Source organism: Tachypleus tridentatus, chromosome 10 (genome assembly GCF_004210375.1).
Source record: "Tachypleus tridentatus isolate NWPU-2018 chromosome 10, ASM421037v1, whole genome shotgun sequence".
In the NCBI taxonomy this organism is placed as follows: Eukaryota; Metazoa; Arthropoda; class Merostomata; order Xiphosura; family Limulidae; genus Tachypleus; species Tachypleus tridentatus.
The window spans coordinates 156,003,026-156,023,894 of record NC_134834.1 but is presented as its reverse complement, the minus strand read 5'-3'; the positions used below and the strand labels follow the sequence as shown (position 1 = coordinate 156,023,894).

General features: G+C 31.2%; 1 protein-coding gene across 1 annotated transcript; it reads right to left on the bottom strand.

Annotated features, from left to right (window-relative positions):
• Positions 1-140: 140 nt before the first annotated feature.
• On the bottom strand, positions 141-20,869 carry LOC143230702 (lanC-like protein 3). The gene is made up of 4 exons (XM_076464713.1): positions 20,124-20,869; positions 6,381-6,504; positions 4,707-4,922; positions 141-3,057 (listed from the first exon to the last, which is right to left on the bottom strand). Exons 1-4 carry the CDS (start codon positions 20,670-20,672, stop codon positions 2,696-2,698), a joined length of 1,251 nt encoding a protein of 416 aa, XP_076320828.1. The 5' UTR covers positions 20,673-20,869; the 3' UTR covers positions 141-2,695.

The following is a 20,869-nucleotide window of genomic DNA, read 5'->3' as shown; positions in this document are numbered from 1 at the left end:
GAAGATTATCTAATAAATGTTAGTTATTATACACTTTTGTTAATAATGAAGTTTACAGACCAATTTTTTTTTACCGAGTGGGATTAAAAATAACTACTTTGCAAGTTTGTCACTGACAGTAATAAACACATACTCTGAAATGATTTTGATCACTTTATTTCAGTGAACAAGATACCTCAACAACAAACAAACATTTCAAAGTAAAACATTATCATTAAAATTATACAGACTTTAGAATTTTAACTTTTCCACAAAAAAACTTGTAGGTGAATTATTGGATATAGTCAATTTGAATTTGTGTTGTTTTGAAAAAGGGTTCATTTAATGAAATTTAAAAACAAGACAAGAGGACCAGAGAATGATTCACAGATGAAATGGATGTGGAAACTTGGCTTGATATCACAAACAGATTTGAAGGAGGGGGCAGCATGTACTACTGTATTTAAAAAAATGTTTACAGGATTATCACAAAACCACTGCTTCTATCTGCAACTGAAACCAAACAAAAGTACTTATTACCCAAAAAGATGAAGAAGCTACTATTAAGAGGAAATCAGTAAGTGAAATATTATGGCCAGTTTCTAAAAACAACTGAGATCAGAGTGGGTTTTTAAGGAATTAAAGTTACAAAATTTTGGCAGAGCTGAAATTATTCAATCCTCACATCCAGGCAGCTGTGTATGCAAAATATCTGGTTCCTTCAGTGATATGTTTGTTGCCTGAAGAAATTCCCAGATCATTCAAGTCTTGAAGAATACAACTCGTAAATCTACTGAATCTCTCTTTAAGGATCTCAAGCCTATAATAACGTTGTATTATATATTTATCAGTAAAGTTGAGCTAAAATATAAGTTAAAGTAAGTGGACTTGTGGAAGAATGGAAAAGAAAAATTTTGTTTTTCTTCCACCCACTCTTCTGCAGTCTTGAAATATCTTTTTCAAGCATTAATATGTTAAAAACTGGTTGAGTTGTGAAATAAGATTGGTCTAGAAAGACTGAAAGGATTCCAGCTAATCAATATTAACCTTAATAAAATTATATATATATCTTGCAGCAAATGAAGTGATGGGTGAATACTGTAGTAGAAGACAGAAGTCCGAGTTGAGTTATATTACTTATATATTTTTCAGAATATATTTGTTTTTTACTTCCCTTAAATATCTATTGTGTTTTTATGCTTAATAAAAGTAGTCTTGAATATATCTATTTGCATTATCATAATACATTTGTATTTTTGATATGATGTACCAAGATTTGAACACATATTTTTGATATGATGAACCTAGATTTGAACACATGTATTTCATTTGATATATTAAAAATTCATAGTAAATGTGTTTTATTCAACATAATAAATTGTATACTGCCAGATGTATTTTGTGGTTGAGTCACTTGAAAGAACCTAGCAAAACCTTTATATGTTTTATGAGGGATACATTGATGGCTCATCACAAAAGACTGCCACAAATGTATACACAATTATTTCTTGGATCCACATCTTATTAAGCCTGCCAGCAACCTAACAGCTTGAATTATGAAATCTAAAAATTTGAAGAAATCAGCTATGTAAAAGCAGAAATTGTTAAAAAAAAATTGAAGGGATTGAAAAATAACTAACTTTTGCTAATTGCATCAGTTTCTAGTCAAAGAAAGTTTCAATATCTAGAGTTTGTTTATTCATTTGAAAAGTATAAATGATTTAGTTTATTAGTTTCATCACTTGGACAAATATTCACTAACACTAAAGAAGTTACCTGAAAAATGATTGTTACTCACTGAAGTTGATAATTAAATTATGCACGGTTTTTTATTTATCCTAAATATATTGTATGAATTAAGGTGAAAAATGTTAGCTCAAATTTGTACAGGATGGATTAAAAAAAATGGAAAGACTGGTCTTGGAAAAGCCTTTGCTGCTTAGAAATACTTTATTTTTTTAGTATCCAAATGAGTATGAACCCTGATATTTTTATGTAGGATTTAACCAATGTGTCAGACACACACATATATATATAGATAGATAAACAACAGCATGGTATTCATATGTAAAAACCTACTGTGGAGATACATGACCTTTTTTTCAAGTGTACAACTACTTGTATGACTTTCCAAGAACATTGAAGAAAAAAACATTACAACAACATCTTAAGGAAAAACATCATATAAAATACTGAACTTCTTAATAATTATGAAAAGAAAATCTGTCTGATATAGTTAATTTATACAACTGTGTAATGATTCTTTACAATTTAAGAGAAAACATCTTAAAGGCAAACGTATAATGTTTTAACTCTTGTTTGTTTTGACAGTGGTAATAACCTGATGAACTTCCAAGAAGTGTTGGGCAGCATTACATTTATACAATACAGCTCTCACAACATGTAAATAATTATAGGCTTGTTAAGTTGAACATTTTTATTTATAATCTGAAGATCTAATGCAAGATCATGGTGTTAATATTTTGTTGAATGTAAAAATTAACTGTAGTAAGTGTAAGTAACATTAACAACTAATACAGTACAGAAATTGTGTAAACATTAAGAAAATAAAAACTATAGATACACAAGAATTGTCAGAAGTTCAAGAATCCACTGTATTCACCTACTACTTGAGAGTTGTAAATAAGGCAGACATACAAACATTTGTAAAGCATGTGTATCATAAGAGTAACTGAAGAAAGAAAACTTAAACAGTTCAAAAAATGTCGAAAAAGGGAAATTCAGAAGAATCTGGTTGTAGAAGATCTGCAAGGAAGCAGGCAGTGCCTGCAAGACCTTCATAAAGGCTATATGGACAATCAGGGGTTCTGGCCTTTGAAAACTCTTCTGTAAAGATGAAGTCAGCAAACTGCTGAGCACGATGAAGATGTTTCTGATCAGCAGTTAGTCGATACAATAGTAGGAATACATAACCACTTCCTGCTACTCCATGACAAATTCCAGGACCTTTACGCAGAAGGCCCTTCTTCCATACACACTCCCCACAGCGAAGACAAGCATTCAGATATTTCTCATCATGCCAGACACGATATGCTCTGGCCATTAGGTAAACTACACCTAAAAAGTTATAAATAAAATATCTCTAATGTGATTGTATGCCCATCTAACTCTTTCTTTTATATGGTATCAATAAAAACATTAATGACATAAATACAGCACACTATATTACATCTGTCTGTATATGCTGTTAAGAAAAAAAAATTTTGGGATACTACAACAGAAACACTAAGATAGGCCAAACAATGAAAAAATGTATCACTGAGGGCCTTTATAAACTGCCTTAAACTTTAATACCAGAAAACCTAGTTTCATGTCTAAAACTAACATATAAAATGAATATTCATGTATGCATCTATATTACCAAAAAGATTGAATTTGAACAACTTTAAACATTGAAAATTTTATTAAAATTATATGTTCCTACAAAATGATAAAAACCCTATAACCCAACCACTTTCGAAAAATGGACTTTTTTCCTCCTGAGAAAAAAGGTTCAACTTGTGAAAGTACACATATTGAATTTTTATCATTTTTGTATCAAGACTTATTGAACCCACATGTTTTTCTGACATTATAAATATATATCCACATAACTTATTTTTGGTTCATGTACTCCTTCCTCCTCAATTAGTATAAGTTAAAAAATGCTTTAGTCAATTTTTAGCTGATAAGTAATGTGCTATCATCTAATGTAAAATACTTTTAATTACAGATGTATCTTGACTAAATAACACTAAATGTTGATTAAATAATAATAATACATCACACACATAAAACTAAGAAATATTCCAGCCAGTTTGTGATATGTCACACATCTCACAGTCTAAGGGTTACTTTGGTAACTATATTTTTTATTCCTCCTTTCCACTGAATAACATTTCTATTTTCTCAAGTTTGTTTAAAGTTATACAACAGGGGCCACAAATTGTTTTTAGAAAATCTGTTATTAGCAAGCTATATTGAGTAATGTGACAAACCACATATTTTATTGTTAACAGGTATTGTTTCTACTAGTTATTTCTAATGCCAAATAAGCAATTATAATTTTAAGTCTTTCTCTGTATTTTTACAATACTTGAATATGTACAAATCTTAGCCTTTAAACAAGGAAATATCATATTCTTTGAAAGATTGTTATCCAACCATAAGTTACCAAAGTGATAATTTTTTTCAGTTATAGTGTAAATTTATAACTACATCATACTACATTTACTTATCCTCTTTTTAAAATAAAATACTTTTGTTTAGAACATGAAGTATTTCTTTCTGTAAAGAGTTTCTACCTGAACCTACTAACTAATTTGAAGAGACTGGACTGGTTCATAGAATTACAGATTATCATAAGTATTTAATATTTTGTACTCCTAATTCTACATCAGTATATTATAAAATACATCTAAAACTGTAAGAATGTGTTATTCTTATTTTTATTGAATTTTCTGTTTGGAAAATTCTTTAAAACATCTGTTTTCATTAGATAAAATTCTAATAATGCTTTTGAATAATTTCTTTTTTTTTTTAAAAAGCAAACCTTTAAGGTTAATGAATGATACATAAGTAGACTTCACAAAAACAAGCTATTCTGTACTTAACATTTTTTATATTTTTTTCATTAAACTTGTGTATGTTACATATAAATTCTTTCTTAACATATGCTATTGATACTAACCACTAAGTGACACAACTAATTTACTCCCACTGCCTACCTGGAGCACCATGACACCAATGAATTAATTCCTCTGGTTCAGGACGGGGAATAGCAACCTCATCCATGGCACAAGGAAAGTTTCCACTTGAAGTCTGTAAGCTTAACATAAAGTCTACAGTCTGTCGTACATCTTTCTCAGCATCAGGATTAGCTGCCAAGTATTCTGGGAAACTAAGAAGCATCTGGAGGATGGCTGATAGCCCATGGGCTGCCCCTAAAGTATTGTTCCAAATTTTGAAAAGAAAGCAGACATCATATACAAATTATTAAATGTTTTATCCACATTTTAAATGTGTTCCTTTGCTTATGGTGTTACACAACTTTTTTGGATATAAAAAACTGTAACCAATCTCTGACCAACAAAATGCCTTTCTTTTCAAAGTGTTGAAGATTCAAGTTTGAAGAAAGAGCAGTTTCATAAAATTTACCTTGGTAATACCAAGGATAACATACTAGACATTAAGATAAACATGCACATATGTATTGAGCTTGAATCCATACATTTCTCACTTTTTCAGTAATGTTAGCACAGATTCTGAAAATACAAAGAAATGTAATTACTTCTTTGTATTTTCAGATCTTAATATACTACAGCAATGTTGATGTACTATTAACACTGCTGTATTAGTTAGTATACAATATAATTTAAAACAACTTAAACCAGATATAATTCTAGTTACCTGTTGATATCTTTTTTGTATTAATCCTTAAATTAGTGACTGGTTTTCATACCATTCACTACTAGTGAGGTCCACATATTACGTGATACTGAATAAATCTATGTATTTGCCTGTAATAATACACAGTGTAAAGAAGTGACAAAATAAATTGAAATAACTAATTTTCCATGTAAAATACATTGGGTAACATAGCAGTAATTACTAAGATCAACTGGTGTGTACTTTCTTATAGCAAAGCCACATTGGACTATCTGCTGAATCCACCAAGGAGAATCAAATCCCTGATTTTAGCATTGTAAATCTGTAGACTAACCACTGTACCAGCAGGGAACAGATCAATTGGCATTTTTATTTAAGTTGCTTTATATGAATCATATGTTATTAGGAGTCCTTTAACCAACAAAGTCATAAGAACAATAAGCAATTTGCTGCCTATATAGTTTAGAAAAATATAACTAAAAGCTGGCAAGATCTATATGGAATTCACTGGTTATTACAGTATCAATGTACAAAGTATTCCATATCAAATATTAATAGAATCTTGCACAGGATTTCTAAATACATATGATATTCTTACATTTAAATTCAAAATTTCAGTATAAAGCTTTAAGAGCTATATTATTTTTCTTCACTGTACAATGTAGCTAAGTGCTTAAATGAAAGTTCTGAGTGTATTTCAACAATTACACTTTATAATAATTTTATCAAAACTAACAGTCCTATTTCTATACAAACTGCATAATATACATGTAATTTTCAAAATAGAAAAGTAAAAAATAGAAAATTAAAACCCATTTTTGTCAAGTTTTACTTGGAATTAACCATACTTGTGCATCATTTTTACTATCATCACAAATAAATGATATTTTATCCTTTAGTATTGTGTAAAGGAACCAACTTTAAAGGAAGCATGTCAATATAACCACAAAAAACATTTTTACATTTACTTTCTCACAAACTATATACAAGTGTACATTAAAATGAGTAATTACCTAAATATTCTGTTTTGTAGTAAGCATACATTAATGGTGCAGGAGATTGATGTCTTTTGGCATATTCTCGTCCTGCCTGAATAATGGAAGCACACACTGCTTCAATTTTACTAAATGGCACCACCTGAAAAAGCAAGTAAAATTATTATATTACAAAAGGTTTATATATTTTTTATTACAATTTGACATCAGTAGTTCCAAAAATAATAACTCTTCCTGTAATACGTTATAGTGTGTATCTGACACAGGTGTAACTCATGTCAACTTTGGTAACAATTGTTTTCTTTTCAATACATTTCCAATTATAAATGTTAAAACTGTAGTTGGTAATGTTTTATTATTATTATTATTGAGTTTTTTTTTAATTTGCTATAAAATCTTAATACTGTAGAAAGTTCCTTAATGGAAGATCACTAGAGAATATATTTAGATGCTGTTTATAATCATAATTATGATGATGAAATGATCTGTAATCTCAAAAAATATATATATTTTTTTACTCAGCACTTTGGTTTCTTGCCTTTCTCAGCATTATACAGCTGTACATCAAAAATAGCAATGTAACTAATACGTATTTTTTTAAAGGACACTTCTATGTGACTAATGAGTTTATCCAACATACTCAAACCTCAACGTAAGCTTGATTACAAAAATATGGAAATGAAAATATTGCTACATATATAAATATCAGAGATAGAAGGTAACTTTATAACAGCACCAGTGAGAATTTACCTGTCTGAAAAGTTGGTAGCAAAATGATTTTATGTTCACAAGCTCTTTATATATACAAAAATAGATTTATGTAAAAAGCAAAAATTTTAACAGCCATTTTAAATGAATTGGACAACTCATAATAGTGCATAGTATTTTTTTTTCTTTTCCTGAAACCACCTTTTCCTTTACTATTTATAAATCTGGTGCAATAATCCTCAAATGTTCTACAAATACTCATTAGGTTTATTGCATTTTTGTTCTTTTCATTTTATGAGAACAACACAACCTATGATAAATATTGCAGATGCAAACCAATATTCTATCAACTCTGATTTGATTCTATTTTTAAAACTTAAATTAATTCAAATGCAACTTACTGCTTGTCAGGTTTAACAGGGCCAACGTTTTTACAGTAGGTGTCTGTGACTTGTCAGCAATAAATTTCAACAATAAACAGCACACAATACACTTACTTCAAAATAGCATATACTCAAGTAAAATGTTAACAAAAATATTGTTGCACTGTTGGTTATCACAGTTATGCCCAGAGATTTAAGTAAGTGTCTCTTTTTTTCACCAAAGTCCACAGAGGTAAGTTTATATATTTTAGAACACCCTTTTCACAGGGCAAATTATTCTCCTCTATTCTCTTGTTACCATATAAGGCTGTGGCACTCACTTTAAAATTACCACTGTAACTGTTGGTTACAACAGTTGTAACCAGAGCTCTGACTACCATATTTTTCGGTGAACAAGATGCACCTTGGTATAAAATGTACCCCTATTTTCAAGGCTATCTTCAGGGAAAAAAAAAAAAATTCAGTTATCATTTATTTATTTTTTCAACATCAGCATAATCTTTTATTATTCTTTAGAATGCTTCAAAAGTAGTGTCCACAATAAAATAAAATATGGTTGTTTCATACATTTACATCAAAACATTGTTCATTCATTATGAAAACTTTTAAAATCTTCTTTTGCATCACTGAATTCACTGAAAACAAGTTCTGAATGTTCACTCTCACTTGTCCTCAAACAATATCATCTTTGGTGCCATTAAGGCAATTGTTCACACTATACTTTTTGAACACCCTTATTACAGTTTCCACACTTTACAGAAGAAAAAAGGTTTGGTACTTTTAAACATTTAGGAAACAAAAAAACTGCTTACTCCCCATAAACCACTTCAAAGTCTTTAAAAGTGGTATTTAAAATCTTTATGCATCACTGTCACTGAAATCAAGTTCTGAAGGTTCATTCTTACCTGAGTCACCACTTTCCTCAAACAGGATATCACCTTCACTACCATCAAGGGAATTGCTTATGCCACATTTTTAAATGCCTTTATTGCCATTTTCATCTTAACTCTGTTTCATGAGCTTTTCACCCAATTGTGTGTAAGTAAGAATCTTCCTGTAAGAATCACTTTGTAGTCGACCATCTGCATCCATTTATTCCACTCCTCATGCATGAAGGACTTATTGATAGATACATCCAGTGGTTGTAATTGGCTTGTTAGCCCACCAGGTATAACAGCCAGTTGGATCTTCATTTGGGCAATTTTTTCTTAACTGCATCAGTCTTATGTACTCTAAAAGAATCTCATACAAGCAAGGACAGGGCTTTCAATAATCCACCTGGATATTTAGCCACAACTTCATCCCATCTTCATCCATTCATCCCTTTTAATAGACATGAACAAGAACACCATTTGGCAACTTTTCTTTTGACAAGGTCTTTTTTTTAAATATCAGCATTGGTGGAAGTTTTAATCCACTGGCCCAGCATGATAATACCACTGTGTAATGGGTTTTATCATGACAACTTGTTTCTATAGTTATACTCTAAGTGTCCTTCTTGTCAGCAGTTTTATTAGTTGGAACATCAAAAGTTAGTGGTACCTCATCCATATTAGCAATTTGAGACAGCTCAAAATTTGTTGAGTTTCTTGTGTTGATTATATATGTATAGAATTCTAAAATTTTATTCTCATACTTTTCTGGCATCCTCTGTGCTACTTTGGTTCTTCTTCATATCACTAGGTTTTTGTTTCATAAATTTGTAATACCAAGTTGTATGACCAGTAAAATTATCACAAGTTTTTTCCTGAGTTATCTGTTTTCCTTTGAAAATTATCACTGCTGTATAAAGTACAATGCCTTGACTTCTCTATTCTGTTACCCAAGAGTATAATTCTTCTTCAAGTTCTGGCCATTTTGCTTTCTTACCTCTGAAGCTGCATTTACTACTCCTAGCTGACTGTGATCTTCTTAGTTACGCCAAATATAAATAATTTTTTCAGTTGATAATGGCCCAAAAGCTCATTCAGCTGCTCTACTACCATGTTCCTTTGCATACTTTATGATATCTAGCTTAAATTTTATATTGTGGTAATGTCTTTTTTGCTTTTACATGGTATTCCACTTGATATTTTTTTACATTCCCTAAAAATGACTTTTTTGTCACATAAGGATCAGTGTGTCCCCAGCTTTTTCACAAAATAAAGGATGAACCCTACAGGCCAATGAGTGGTTGTGGTGTGCCTCACAACCTCATTTCTGCCAATCAGCATGCTCACCTTGTGGCTGTTATAGTGTGCCTTTTGTATTCTATATGCCTCATACTCCACCATTAGTCAAAAGATGGTATCAGCCAAAGAGGATGTATGAGAGGAGGTGGCATAAGCTTGTTTACCTTCATTCAGACCTGAAGCCACAGAGATATATGGTAGAGTGCATGCTCCCTACCTCACTCTGTGTTGACGGGTGATGACAGTGAGCCTCGGCCGGCAGACATCTTGATGTGTATACTCTCCTCATATTTTGAACTTGCATTAGCTGCCCACATAGAATTTTGTGCTCACAATTACTATCAATCTCCAAACTTGTGTGTTTTTATTGTGTTCTTTATGGATATTAATGTTAGTACAATGTCTAATTTCAGTTAAAGAAAGGTTCCCTTAATGGAACACTGTTCTACAGTCATTTCCCATAACACCATGTAACAAAATGTCTACTTTTTCTTGTTCCTGGGCAGAAAGTCTTATTTCCCAATTGCATATGCCTAAAGTAAATGGAAAAGACCTTCAAACTTTGCTTTTGTGACATAGGAGCATAAAACAAAAACATAATGGGAGACTATATTTGGGGGCTGATACATGAAAGTGATTTACATTACAGTCTCAAATCTCGAAAAACTACTCACTTCTAAGCATTTTTGTTCATTTTTGTATAGCTTTAGTATAAATACATGTAAATCTTGATTCATATGTTGTTTTATGTAAATGGAAATGTGCAAATTTGCCTGTTTTTACATAGAAAATAAGTTAATTTCTAAATTTCAATATCCTGGTCACAAAAGCAAAGTTTGAAGGGAATAATGGCCACTTTCTGTATTTTTACAACATACTATCCAGAAACAAAATTTGTTGCATAGTGTAATAACCCATTTTCTTTAGCCTATGAAACAAAGAAAACAAGCCCAGGGAAATGTAAATGTTGATCATGCTAGTTTGTAGTCCTTGCTGTATAAGGTACAGTATGCCTAGTGAGGCAAAAAAACTTTTGACCTACAGTGTACAGGATGTAGGAAGTTTTAAGCCCCCTTTTTTTTTGGAAAAAAAGTTTGTCTTATACACTGAAAAATACTGATGTCTCCTTTTTGTCAAAGTCCACACAGGAAGATTCAATTACTTCAGAATACATTTTGACAAGACAAATTAGCCTCCTCTACTGGATTGTTACAATACATGCCATGAAATGCATTTTAGAAATCAACTGATATGGCTAAACTAACAATCATGCAGTTTAAATTCACTGTTTTACTTTCACTTTCATTATCTTAGATTACCTTATCTTATTTCCGTATCTGCACATATTTATAACCCACAACAGAAAAATTTAGCCCTCTAGTAACAAGAATATTACACATAAAAAGAAAACAATACTACACAAGCTAAGTACAACAATTAAACTACCTATATATGTAAAATATTTTCTCAACCCAAACGAGCCATTTTTACATATATATTTTTCTCTACAAGTGGGCTTTCTCGACATCACTGATAATTAAACTACCTACACAATGTATGACTTGTAGAGTTGCATAACAAAATTCGTCATTATTATCACTTTTAAAATAATTAACTTTTAACACTTGTTATGAAAACTGAACAATGATTAAGTAATGAATTACTAAATAGTAATTCTTAAGCTGAAGACTTCTGTATATACAACAATAATCCCCTCTTTAAGAGAAACATTTACAAAATTTCTTTATTGAGTAAAGTATCTATAGGGCTTCATTTTAACCAGATCCATTGTGTTCTCTTGATCTTATATTACATGAGGTCTGTCTTGTCTATCTTTATATTGGCACAATAGATCTTGTCATGCTGACATAACACAGCTGGGTTGCTTTTTGACGATCAGGTGTTTTTGCAACATAGTCTGTCACACTGACTTTCCCAACAACTTCATTGGGACTATGGTACCTAGCCTTGAGTGGGTGTCTCATAATAGGTATCAATTCTAAGACCATGTCACCATTACACAACTTGTACACTCCAGCCTTCTGGTCATAAACATTTTTCATTCTAGCTTAGGATAGTTTTAAATTTTCTTGAGCCAATTCATAACCATCTAACATTCTGGGCAAAAACTTGGAAACACAGTTCAGTAAGAGCATTTATTTTGGGTCATCTTCCAACCACTATTTCTTCAAGAACTTCAATGGGCCACAAACTGAATGGCCAAACACCAACTTGAACATGCTAAACTGTAACAGCTCCTGAACCAACTCACGAACAATAAATAATTATAACTTACTTTCTTCATCTCAATACTTCTCATTATTAAGACAGTATATCTAAATCACATTTTTCAAGGTAAAGGGAAATCTCTTAAGAACACTTCGTGATTCATGATGGTACAAACCAGATTTGATCCGTTTAGCACCGAGCTGGTATACAGCATTTCACAACAAACCAGACAGAAAATTTATCCCTGATAAAACTGAATTTATATGGGAAAGCCAACAAAGTGAAGAAATTAATCAAAGTTTTAGATATTTTTTGGCTGAAATGTTTCTAAAGGAGATAACTTTAGGGAATTGAGTGGATAAACACATGACAGTCAAGGAAGAAACACTGGTTACCTAATCAAGTTTTTGGTAAAGGTCCAACACAGTAAATAATCATACAACTGAAGGGTTCTTCAAAAGTTGGGGCAGGTTTCAAAGGAGCAACAAGAATTTTTCTCGTTAGGTTTTACAACCAACTGACAGGTATGACATGTTTTACAAAACTGGGAAATGTCTTGCCTTAATTTTAGACCAAAAGAAATGTCTCATAACTTTGTAAAACATCTTGTTGACTCTTAAATGACCATCCATGGAGAGTTCATGGACCACTTTCAATATATCAGAATGATATGCTTTTGGAACAACAATTTGATAAACTACAGACTGTTATTCTAAAAATTGGTACATTTGATGGTCTCCATTTTCTCATTTTTGGAAAAGTAACTTTAGGACCTTTCTCCAGTTCATTCTTTAGGAATGAATATTTAAACAGTGATGAGAACTTTGAATTTTTTACTTGCTCAGCAATCAGTTTACTTCTAGCAAACAGAACTTCAGCAGATAAGCCAGATCCCTCACTTTCATCATTGTTGCTCACCAATGAATTGTCAGTAAGACAATTATTTACATGGTCCTCATTGGGTCCAAAAAAATATTTGAGACAAATCTATAATGTTGTCCTCTGAACATGTCTATCATTTCTTTTTGATTTAATTTCTTCACCTGAGCACAAAACGGAAATACTTGAGGATTCTCCACAAAAACATCATCCTCAGATAAAACAGTGATCAGCTCACTAACCATTTAGGATTTGGGAAAAATTTTGCCACCAACCAAATCATTTCCCAACAATAATGATACACCCTAAATTGGCAAAGTAGGCCTTACTCCAACCACAACAGGTCCCGAAACAAGATCCGGTAGGTAAGTATTTCATGTTTATTGCCACAAAGCTACTAGGCCATCCATGCCAAACAAGATGTAGTATACAATAATGGTATATTGAAATTAAGATAAAAATATGTAAAATTAAGACCCACCAGGAAGACTGAAGCATTAAATTCAAACTTGCTGTCAGTCACCTGAAGTTGGCCTTTCCAGTCCTGGGTTCAAGTCAAAATAAAATTAAAATGTGTAAACAAAATCATGCTAAAACAGTGTATAGTCCAATAAAAACCTTAAATTAAAAGCTAAAAAGACCAATAGCTCTTAAAAATGTAAAAACATGAGTGAGGTGGCCAGTATCACCTATGACATTGGCTAATATCAAGGGCAAACCTACCTTATAAATATGTTTAAAATGGTATCATCATTCTTGGTTGTAAAGACAGCATGTTAATAAAATACGTATGATTGTGATCTGAATGTAAACCTCAACAGTTTCATTGTATCAAAGTGGCTATTTTTATTTATGTATAGGCAAATTGGGTGAAGAGCCCTTCTGTTGTCAGTCAACCTTGTCTTTTTTTCTTTATTTCATGAAGGTCTATAGACCTCCATGGATCCTACCCTGGGTCAGTTTGGCAGGTCTCCATTGTTGGAAGAAGATTCCAGTGATTAAGGGCATGAAGGAATGACCATTCTGCATCTTGGGGCTGGAGAAGAAGACAGACCCAAGGAAACACCCGAATCCAGAAACAAAGGAAGTGGATCTAGCATTGCCAAACAATAACACTACAGCAACACCAGGGTTTTGTGAGCACTATACCCATACTCCAGCATCAGATTCAACATTCACAACACACATCGAGAACATCCAACTCTGGTAGTAAGTTGACCCTATCCCAAGTGAACCAGCTGATCGACTCTGGGGGGGCTACCCCAAAGTTGCTCATCTACAGGAATTCAAGGTCAAAATGGTGTGTTTGGGTTAAACCCCTCAACCACCAGGATCCTCTTCTTCCATTCACAGGTCACCAAGCATTGTAAACATGTGGGCGGATGCTTGGATCCCAGACGAGGGAAATTGAAAGAACAGAACCTTTTCTGAGAGGCCTCCTCAACATGTACAGGAATCCACACAAAGGGGCAATTTATTATGTTAGGTATTATAATTTATCTCGAACAAGCCTCCGATTTATTATATTACATACATTACACATTACCAGTTCAAATAACCAGATTTTTGAATTTATAAGTTAATTAAATATTAATATGTATCAAATTTACGTTATTTGCCAACAAGATTGATACACACAATTTTCTTTTTAAAACACAAATTTATTTTTACATACAAACAAAAAACTATTTATAATAAAGGTTATTACTAATAGTTATTACAATTGATTGTTTATGTACAAGAGTTTTTCAAACAAAAGAGTCTTATATCTGAAGTTTGGAACTTTTTTTTTTAATCAACATTCACAGAGAGCAAATTAATTCATTGTTTATATACTTGTATATCTCTTTTAACAGCTGGTTAAGCTTGAAGCATCCATAAGTTTTTGCTGACAATAATATCTAATGTCCTCGTAAAAAACTAATGTTCAAAGTTAATTCACAGAAGATAAATGGTTTATAATGCTCAAAAACTATAAATGTTTCCAGTCCAATTCTCTGGTTTACCGATTAATAAGTGTTAATCCCAATTATAGCTTCTCAGGTTTATAGTATACTGACTGTGGCTAAAAGATAATAACTATCTCTAGGCTTGTCAGTTTACATATACACAAGATTCTGAAAGGTTCAACAATGCTTGTAAAGATGCTAACAGTTTTATAAAACAAATGTCATTGGTTCTTACTCTCATGAATCTACTACAAATTTAGAGAATAGGCAGGACTTGAATAATACACATCGAAATATGTACATCACATGCATAAAAAAACACTATACTGAAATAAATATAAGTATTAAACTAAATGTATAACAGTCAATCTGTTACAGGTGAAACAGGCATTAAGTATATAACAGATTCCCAAAGTATGTAACTATTGTTCATTCTGTAATTTGAAACCAAATATTTATCAGGAAAACACTCCAGAAAAATCCTTCAACATCTTTACATTATTAAGCAAAATATTTTCTGTAGAGTAAATACGAAACAAGCATTAATCATCAGATACAAGCAACCACAAATTACCCATTAGTGACTGACCATTTTAATGGTTAAACATCACAGAGCTCTGCAATTGGTCCCAGCACATTTCATATCACTGTAATAATTTGGTTCAGACATATGTCATTATTTATATATACACAAAAGCATTATAAACTTTTTTCTCCTAGTCTTATATTACCTATTGTATATAATGAACATTAAATTGATATTATTTTTATAATATATAAACTTTTTTTTTTACATTATACAAGAGTATTTAGCTATGTACCCATATAACAAAACTTGATTTTGATCATGTCACAACACACTGGTCATATATATATACATACATGTCCATTTTTCTTTAAATTTGTCAGTTTAACACTGTTACAAAGGTGTTCTAGATGTAGAACAATAAAGGCTAGAATATGAAATTTTAGTAAAGAATAAAGAAATTTAGCAGAGATGTCAGGGCATTTTATCATTATAATTACATATTCAGTCCACTCTGTATTTTTCAAAAGCTACAAAATATATTCAGAATATAGTAACAGAAATCCAAAACATACATTATAAGTAGTGTATCTAAACTTGCATCATTCTTGAACAGCTGATTCAAATCCCCTAAATCTTCCAACTTAAGTGTAACATCATAGTGAACATATTTTAAATCAACAGCCTTCTAAAGTAACTCTCCTCTTTACCTTTTCAGCAAATGTAACATCCTTTCTACATCATAAAGTCTAAATTTAGTTATTTTTAATAACTACTGGAAAGTGTATAAAAAAAAGAAAGTACTTGATAGTTTCATTTTAAGTTCACTTACTGATAAAAAAGTGTAATGATCACACCAGTGATAAAAACATCGTACCTGTTCTAAAAACTAATCTTATTGTAAAAACTATAAACTGTAATAAAAAGTACATTATAATTATTTCTTTTTCAAATAATATAAGTAGTAGCACTATACTTTCAGTGAATGATTCCACCTACATTGTTTTTCCCTTGTCATTAAACCTTTTCACACAATCCAATGTCCTTTACGAGGTAAGGAGCCCAAGACTGAACAGAATATTCAAAATATAGATTAAACAATGCCCTATACAATGACATTATAACCTCCAACATTTCTGTAGATACAATCTAAAGTCCTATTTGCCCTGCCTCTAGCAACATTACATTGCTTGAATGACTTAAGAAACTGACTGACCAGATTATTTTCTTCCATGACACTGTTAATATTATTCCCATCAAAATTATACTCATAATTCAAAATGCAATATCCCACACTCATTCATTATAAGCCATTTGTTTACTCAACTCGCCAGATAATACAAATCCTTTTTTAAGGCAGTAGCATCCTTCTTACAACTAGCAACAATCAAACTTTTAATATAATTAGTAAATTTAAATAATGTATTTACCACCCCTTCATCTATGTCATTGATGTAAATAAAAATGAACAGATGTCCTAAGACTAAACCCTAAGGTACCCCAATTGTGACATTAATCCAGCTTGATTGAAATCCATTCATAAAAATCTTGCCTTCTCTCATCTGACTAGTTTTCTATCTAATAAGCCACATCCACAGAAATAAATTTTAGCAAACCTTTTCTGTAGCAATTTGTCAAATGCTTTCTGAAAATTCAGATTCAACACATCCACACCTGCACCCTATCTGCAAACCTTCTCAAATAATATCAAAAGATTTGTAAGACAAGATTTTAACTCTGGTAAAACCATGTTGACTATCTCAGAAAATTTTTACTTTGTTAAATTATTTTACAAAGCATATTTTATCAAACTTTCAAAAACATTTCCTACCATCAAGGTGAATCTAAAAGATCTATAATTACTGTTACAGTTTTTGTCACCTTCTTTGAAAAGATTAATAATATTAGCCAACCTCCAAACTTCTAGCACCTGTCTGCTATTCAGGGACTTACATAAATAGCAAGTGACTCGCATATCCAATCTCTTCCAAAACCCTTATACAAGTCTAGATGCTTTAAACTTCCCATTTTTTATCTTAAGTTCAAAACTAAAGTGATCATCTTGTTTCAGGTTTAGGAATATTGCTTATATCTTCATTAATAAAAATTGAAGAAAAAACAGAATTTAATAACCCAGCTATCCAATACTCATTACATATTAGTTTTTGAGTACCATTCCTCAAAGCCTTTACTCTCGTTCTAACACTTTACATACCCTTGATGTATCCAAAGAAATTCTTAGCATTTATTTTTACATTTACAACTTATTTTCATATTTTTGTTTTTCCCATTTGATCAAACCTCCAATCACTGCACTGAATGTGAACTTATATTTACAAAACTTTAATTTTTCCTTCATATCCCTTATGAGCCAACCTAATTTTCTTACCTGCAGCCATCATTTGTTTTTCGTCTATATGAAACATGCCAATGTTGAATATTTAAGAATTTATTTTTAAAAAATTTCCCACATTTTGTCAGTATCTAATTGATTCAGTTGCTCAATTCACAGCACACAATTCTTGTTTCACCTCCTCACATCCAAATGCTCTCCAACCTTTATCAACCATTTCTTTAATAGAAGTCAACAATAAATCTAAAACAGAATTATCCCTAGAAAGTTCTTAAACCAACTGTCAAAGAAAGCCATCCTGAGATATTTCTAAAATTTATCTCCCTCATGATTTGACTAACACTTTTCAATTTATATGCATGAAATTAAAATATCACACAATTATAATGCCATTGACAGTTGAATTTTCTCTATCTCACTGTAGTATTTCTCATTAATTACATCAGTTTCATCTGGTAGTCTGTAACAAATTCTAACTAAAAACCTTCTCCTCTTCTATCTATCTAGAAACTCAAACAGGTTCAACCTCATTACTACTACTTTTAACAACCTCAACTTGTACAGACTGTAACTCACATTTTATTTATAAAATCCCTCTTTTTAGTACTCTATTTCTATTAAACAATACATACTCCTGTATTTCAAAGAAATTTATTACATCATGTACAATAATACAAGACCATACAACATCAGTGAAAGTGATTTACTTTCATCGAGAAAATATGTAAGTGGCAGTGAAAACTGAAAGGAAATTTGAAAGCACTATGTTTGCATGCATAAAGATTTCTTTTGTAAAAATGTTTAATTACTCCATTTCTGGTTAAGCTACAAATATGATACTTTCATGTTAACTTTCCTCTCATACTAAAACAAAATTATAACAGAAAATATATACCAAATAAATGAAAATTGATTTGCTGGTACAACTACATGTGAAATAAATTACGCTGATCAAAGAATTATGATGTCTAACTAATGTAGACTCAGAATATTTCAGGCCATTAAATGTTTATTATTTAACAATACTGATATCAACTCTACTTTATAAATAAGATACAAAAAAAAGAAGTATAGATATATTATGTATTACATTTAAAAGTATTATTAATTATTCTTATGTGTAGATAAGAGACTAGATGGATAATCCGAAAAAGTATTCTAACCTTTACTATAACAAGATTTACCTTAAAACCTTGAAAAACTTAAAATTTTACTGTGTTTCTGTTACCAAGCAGTTGTGAAAGCTGGAAGGTTGTAACAAGTTATATTTTTAAAAAAGAACTGACAAATTACAAATCTACTAGCTTTTCCTGTAAAGCTCACCAAGGCACTGAAATGAAAAAGGATCTAAGAACAGCTTTTACAGTTTATAAAGCCTTTTAAACAATGTGTGCTAACTAGTAGTAAGAAAAACAGGATTTTTAGATCAAGTACTTGAAATATTAGATTCCAGGAGATCATTAGTTTACTTTATAGGATGGTGGTTAGGCCTCACTTGAAGTATTATGTTCTGTTTTGATTGCCTAATTTAAAAGTGATGTTCAGTTTTTGGAGACAGATCATAAAAGACCTACCAGGATAACTTCAGGTTTAGAGTGGTTATTAACATGTTTTATACAGAAAAGATAATATAGACTAGAATGCAAGTAATATAGTCAGACAATCTCTTAAAACAGATGTAATAGTTACACAACAATAGGTGCTGAATATTGTCAGAATTAAGGTTTTCAATATTGTTAGAAGTTTAAAATCCACAAATATAGAAAGCATTTTGAAAACAACATTATTGAGATTTAAGGACAGAATTGTAAGAGAAAAATACAGATATGGTTATTATTATTAAAGCAGTTTTACTTTTCTATACAATTAACCAACATGCCTAGAATGATAGCTAGTTTAACTTCAAAAGAGAAAGGAGCTCTAAAATCAGGCTAGTTTTGGACTTGTTCTTTCTGAAGCAGAGAAAAACAACATTTGAATTACCTTTAAATACTAGGAACACAGATAATCTTTGAAGTGGTGCACAGTCTGCTTAAGTAATGGGAGGAAAAGGTAAGAAACAACATTAGACTCTAAAGTCAGTAAGTTAAAACTTAGGAAATTCAGGTGCAGACCTGTCATCTGGCAAGACTATTTCTCAAAGAGTTAAAACATTTTTGAACAATTACCCTCATGGAATAGTTATTGTTATTAATCATAGTTATGTTTTTAAATTTGGAAAGATTGTGAAGAAGTACATTTACTTCAATTCTGATGCTTTAGATTGTTGTTTTTCTTTTGTAAGGTGGTTTACCTTGATTAATTAAACATGTATTTTGCAAAGTTCTAGTTTATGTTTGTATCTTTCTATAATATATATATATATTACAGTTCCTGCATTATCACTGATAGAACTTAACCACAAAGAAAATAGAAACTGATGTTAAAATTGCTTTAAATATATAGCTTTTGATCTAAATGGTCGTTTATTGATATAATAATGGCAATATTACTAGCAACTTTCCCGCCATACTTACTGATTAAGTGACTTACAAAATTGAAAGTTATTTAACTCCTGATTTACCTGTGTTTTAAATTTTTTGTTCAACAGTAAAGCTCCACAAAGATAGCCAGCTCTTCCAACAAATAATTCATCCGAGCCACAACGTAAAAAGTGTACTGGAATTCCTACATCTGCAAGAGTTACGTATTGTTGTATAAACTTGTCACAATGATCTTTCTTGCCTAAAGCATCGAAGAGTAGGGCTGAAATTGCATATACGCCTCCATTTCCAAGAAGAAATCCAAACTGCATTGACTTATCACTTTGAAATTTAGACTGCTCTGCATTAGCTAATGCAGTAGTTAAGTATTCCTCTGCATTCTTCAAAAACATTTTCTTCTCCTCACAAAAGCTTTGCTTCTGTGAGAGGTAATAGCACATATATGAGACACCTGCAACACCAACATACAAACCACCATCACAATCTCGGAAACTATTGCCTTGTTTAGCAAAAATATGTTTTACAACATCCATACAACGCTGTTTTATTTGTTGATGCTGAATTCGCACAGACTCTCCAGTAATATAGTCAGACATAGAATTGATAAAATATCGCTTTGCAAAAGCCATTTGCGTAAGTTTTGGACAGTTATTCTTCAATTAACCAGCATTTAACAGGTCATACTTTAATATAACTTCAATACAACTTATGCTGTTGCATGATAACATAGACCAACACTAGATTAATTGAAGTACTCTCAAGAAATACTCCAGAACCGCAATAACGTCATCAAAGAATAAATGACGTTAGCTGTATCGCACAGAGG